We start from the raw sequence: 5402 nt of genomic DNA on the forward strand, positions 1-5402 counted from the left end.
AAGATAAAAATTCTGATAGACCGTAGGATCCCCAGATTCTTTTGGCAATAGAATTAACAACGGGATATGATAATTTCTGACCCACAAAATGACCAACTAGGGTGGATTTCCAAAGTTCGCAGCCATCCTCAAACACATCAAGTGGAGGAGCGACTGTCACACGACCATCAGTCATAGCAGGGGGAGCAAAATGCAGATTACGAACTAGAGAAATACCAAGGTTCTTGCTACCCTCATTGTTATCAACATCAGAACCCTTCAAAGCATTTAAAAAATTCAATTTGGGGCGAAGGCTTTGCTGGTCTTGTTTCTGAGACCCTACCTTCAACTCATCAACTTTAGAACCCAACATATGATTCATTTCTGAAATAACATTAAAAGCTTGGGAATTAGAGTGTTTCTTCTCTATGCTAGATTCAGAATCAGCTTGATTAACACTAGTAAACTGAGAAATCCTCATCCCATGGCTGTTCAACATATCTTGTAGCTCTAATCTTAATATATGTCCAGACTTGACTTCATTGTGTTGTTCATTGTTAGAGGTAACCATTGGAACAGAATCCACAGCAGAACATAAGGACATTATGGCAGCATACAAATACTAGAGATACCAAATTCTAAGAAGAGAAACTGAGTCTAAGACGTAACCTAAGCTCAGAAACAACAACAATGTAATCTCAAAAACAACAAGATTCAGATTTGTTCATGAAGGGAGAAGAGAATTACAGAATTACGAGGCCAGTATCTTCGCGATTATTGATTGGAATGATGATCCGTGCGGTCAAGCTGTAGAGTATGTTCTGACGAACAACATACTAACAAATGGTGACGATCCAACGGGGAACAAAGAAGATCAAGATTCAACAAAACCCAATTCACGCTGCTGCAACTAAAAATGCAGAACAGTAGAAATATTACGAGATCAATATCTCCCACCTCGTTGATTGGAACGAAGATCCATTCGGTCAATGTTTCTAGAAGGCTAGAATGAACAGCATAGTAAGAAATGAGGATGATCCAACGGTGGACGGAGTAGATCTAGCTCCGACAGTTTGATCTCTAATCTCTCTCTCTCTCCAGATCTCTCTCTCTAATCTCTTGACTCCTATGACAGAATGCTTCATTCACCACCATAAGGTTTGAGCAATTTATGACAACGTTTGATATACTGACGTAAAAACGTTATGAATCAGACCTAGATCAAAAATGTCATCAAAATACACAACAACAAACTTACCTATAAATGCACGCAAGACATGATTCATTAAACGCATAAACGTGCTAGGCGCATTTGTAAGTCCAAACGGCATGACTAACCATTCATATAAACCATGCTTAGTCTTAAATGCAGTTTTCCACTCATCACCCTCTTTCATCCTAATTTGATGGTACCCACTTTTTAAGTCAATCTTAGAGAAAATATATGATCCATGTAACTCATCTAGCATGTCATCAAGCCTAGGAATAGGATGTCGATACTTTACCGTTATGTTATTGACAGCACGACAATCAACACACATCCTCCATGTTCCATCCTTTTTAGGCACAAGTAGCACTGGCACAGCACAAGGACTCATACTCTCATGAATGTACCCCTTCATCATCAACTCATCTACTTGCCTTTGAAGCTCCTTCGTCTCCTCGGGGTTGCTTCTATAGGCTGGACGGTTAGGAATTGAAGCTCCGGGCACAAGATCAATTTGATGTTCAATCCCCCTTAATGGTGGTAATCCATTAGGGATGTCTTCAGGGAATACATCATCAAACTCCTGCATCAAAGAAACAGCCACACTAGGAATAGCAGAATCAAGATCGTTAGTGTTAAAATAAGCCTCCTTATACACAAGTAAGATCATTGGCTTATTATTAAAAAATGCAGATCTGATTTGAGATCCTTTTGCATAAAAATTAGGTTGTTTCTTTAATTTTTCCACACTATTATCATCACACAAGCTTACTTTCTTCACTCCTCGGTTTTTACCTCCACTCTCAACCGGTTTAATTAATGATTTAGGTTTAGCCGAATCTGATGGTTTTCTCTCACCATTGTCCTCACGTGAATTTTCACTCTTCCCATCCTCACATTTCTTTTTTAATTTGATTTGATCATCATACACTTGTTTCGGAGAAAGAGGTACAAGAGTGATGGTTTTACCATCCTTTACAATAGTGAACCTATTTATGAACCCATCATGAATCGCTTTCCGATCAAACTGCCATGGACGCCCCAAAAGTAAGTGACTAGCATGCATCGGGACGACATCACATAAAATCTCATCAGAATACTTCCCAATAGCAAACGCAATCAAAACCTGCTTAGTAACCCTCACTTCACCACATTCATTCAACCATTGCAATCTATAAGGCCTAGGATGCTTAATACAACTCAGATTCAATTTCTTCACAAGTGTATCACTAGCAACATTAGCACAACTACCTCCATCAATTATCATGCTACATACCTTGTTTTGGATGTGACATCGAGTGTGAAATATATTTTCCCGTTGCTGATCTACATCATCTTCTTTGATTTGCATGTTCAGCGCACGTCTTATAACCAAAGCCTCCCCCTCAACAGGGTATGCAATCTCCTCATCGCTACAATCCATCAAAGGTGGCATCTCTTCACTTTCAGATTTCTCACTTTCAGATTCAACATCCCCATTATCTCTTATAAGCATAACTCTTCGGTTTGGACACTGAGATGCAATGTGCCCCTTCCCTAAACATTTAAAGCATTTAATATCTCTATCACGAGTAGGTTGAGATTCAGATTTACCTTTCCCATCCGTATAAGTATCCTTTTTGGCCTTAGGTGGTTCAGCCTTTGCATAAGGCTTTGGTTGGACAGCCCCCTCTCTTTTCAAATTCAGCCTCCATGTTGAGGAAGATGAAGCCGAATTGGTCTGAAAACGTGTACTGCCCCTTCTCTTTATTTGTCTCTCTACCTTCGTTGCCATATGGACCATGTCTTCCAATTCCACACAGTGTTGTAATTCTACAACATTTGCAATGTCCCTATTCAGTCCATTTAGAAACCTAGCCATAGTAGCTTCCCGATCCTCAATCACGTTGGCCCGAATCATGGCAATCTCCATTTCCTTGAAATACTCATCCACGGACCTAGAACCCTGATTCAAACCCTGCAATTTCAGATACAAATCTCTATAATAGTGGTTAGGCACAAATCGCCTTCTCATCAACACTTTCATCTCCTCCCACGACGCTACCGGCCTCTCTCCACTCCGTCTTCTACTAGTAACATTCTGATCCCAACAAATCAGTGCATAATCCATGAATTCGATGACTACCAATTTCACTTTCTTCGCCTCCGAATAGTTATGGCAATCAAAAATCCAATCCACCTTTTTTTCCCACTCCAAATATGCCTCGGTATCGTTTTTACCTTGAAAAGAAGGTATTTTCAGTTTGATAGCATCCAAATCACCATCTAAATCAGCATGTCCCCCAACACTACGGAAATTTTCCCTTTGGCCGAATTGGCCCCTAGTTCTATTCCCATAATCCCTTCGGTTTCTAGGCTGCCGAAAACCTTCCTGGTAGTCTATGGCCTCATCATCAAAAACACCATCACCGATATCACCAACAGCCTCCTCAAAATCCTCACAATCAGCCCACCTTGTTGGCCTGTTGGCCCTACTGCTATTGTTTGCTTTCGGTTCCACCCCAAGTGATGTGCATCATGGGAATGATAATCCATCTCGTAAAGGTAAATCAAATATGCAAGAGGATTCAGATGGTCCAATGACAAGAGCGAGAGCGAAACAACTACAAAGGACCTTGACGAGTCAGATTGGAATGATTGAAGCTGCGTCGGAGTTAAAATTTGGCAATCAGTTTCAAATTGGTTCAAGGGTGCTTATTTGCCTACAATTGGAGCTTAAAGATGGGAAGAGCCCTTAATGGTTCTTTTGATGCTGGACTACTTGAATTTGGGTTGATAATGCTAATAAGTTAAGAAATTGATGCTGTTTACGTCAGAACAGTAGATAAATTTGAACCCGAATTTGAAGTCATCCATTGCATGTGAAAACAAGACTAATCTAGGTGGATTTCAAGTTTAGAACGTGATCTTTCCAGATTGTCCAACCATGATTGCATTGGACTTTTGTGCAAGAAGTTATAGCCATTTTAAATTCGGTCTGTTTATGTTTCAATTAAAGTCAGAAAATATGTGCTAGTGTAATTTGTCTGGTTACTTTGTCAAAGTCCAAGTTTTGGGCTTGATTTCTGTCATGTTGAATTTTCCTAAGTATGGAGGGATGTTCCATTATAAATATGGCATCAGAATATGTAATAAAGAACTTTTGGCCAATATTTGAACTTAATTCCGAGAATTAAGAGTTATTCTTCCAAATTGATTTGTGAAGAACCCTACCTGACTTATCACTCTTCAATCACAAAGAGTGTGGTGTCAAAATCCTAGATTGATCTTTGTGGCGTCCGGATCGACTTATTAAAGTATCACTCTAGTTTATCCTCCATTTTTATTTACCTTAAAAATACTGTAATCTAGCCTAAACACCAGAAGAAAGACAATACAACCAGACCCATCCTTCATCCATTTTTCATCAGATTCATTGTTGCCGATTTTTGAGTCATTCACGGCACAACATCTGGTATCAGAGCATCAGTTGCGATCTAAGGCAAGAGCCAGAAATAGAAGAAAGGCTTGCAGGAATTGAGGTTGATAAACTTAATTATGGCTGCAGATAAAGAAGATTTGCCAAGAGGGTTAAGTTTAGAACAGGCACAGGTTATGGGATTACAACGATCTCATGCTGAGATTCGGGATGAAATGATCGGAATTCGTGAACAGTTGCATACCCTCATGCAAATGATGCAAAGAAATAATTTGCAACCCCAGCAGAGGCAAGCACTTAGGGTGCCACGAAATGATTTTGTAGAAGCTGATGGAGATCCAAATGGGGATGATGAGGCCGATGACAGGGGCAGACCAAGAAGTCAGAATAATAATCCTCCCAGGTAGTTGTGATTGTGGCTCACATCTTTCCTTGGTTTTACGTCCAAGAACGGCTTAAACGCCCTCTATGGGTCGAGGATAGGTTTCCCATCCAGTGTTCTTAAAAACTGGCAAACAGGGTCTTTTTTATTCAGATTCCCAAGACTAAGTCGATCATGTTCTTTATGAAATAGTGGCCATAAATCATGAATTACACGATGCACATCTCCACTAGGATGCGTCTCAAGAGTCAATAGAAGATTATCTAAAGACTCCTTACTCAAGCCATCCTTAATGAATTGTATTTTATCTTCACGGTTTATAGACATTGTGTATTACAAGTCCATCTAGCACATCGATGACAGACTTTCAGTTGTTTTGCACGACATTTCTTTGAAGTTAGAGGACTCACCTGATA

General features: G+C 39.8%; 1 protein-coding gene across 1 annotated transcript; it reads right to left on the reverse strand.

The window, feature by feature from the left end:
• Nucleotides 1–1526: 1526 nt before the first annotated feature.
• Nucleotides 1527–3332, reverse strand: LOC105107169 (uncharacterized; the record flags this gene model as incomplete). Its single annotated transcript, XM_011000999.1, has 2 exons — nucleotides 1527–1769; nucleotides 2202–3332. Coding segments are annotated over 2 exons (1374 nt in total), but the record flags the coding sequence as incomplete, so codon positions are not given.
• Nucleotides 3333–5402: the final 2070 nt, after the last annotated feature.

Source organism: Populus euphratica, unplaced genomic scaffold, assembly GCF_000495115.2.
Source record: "Populus euphratica unplaced genomic scaffold, PopEup_1.0 scaffold414.1, whole genome shotgun sequence".
NCBI classification, from domain to species: Eukaryota; Viridiplantae; Streptophyta; class Magnoliopsida; order Malpighiales; family Salicaceae; genus Populus; species Populus euphratica.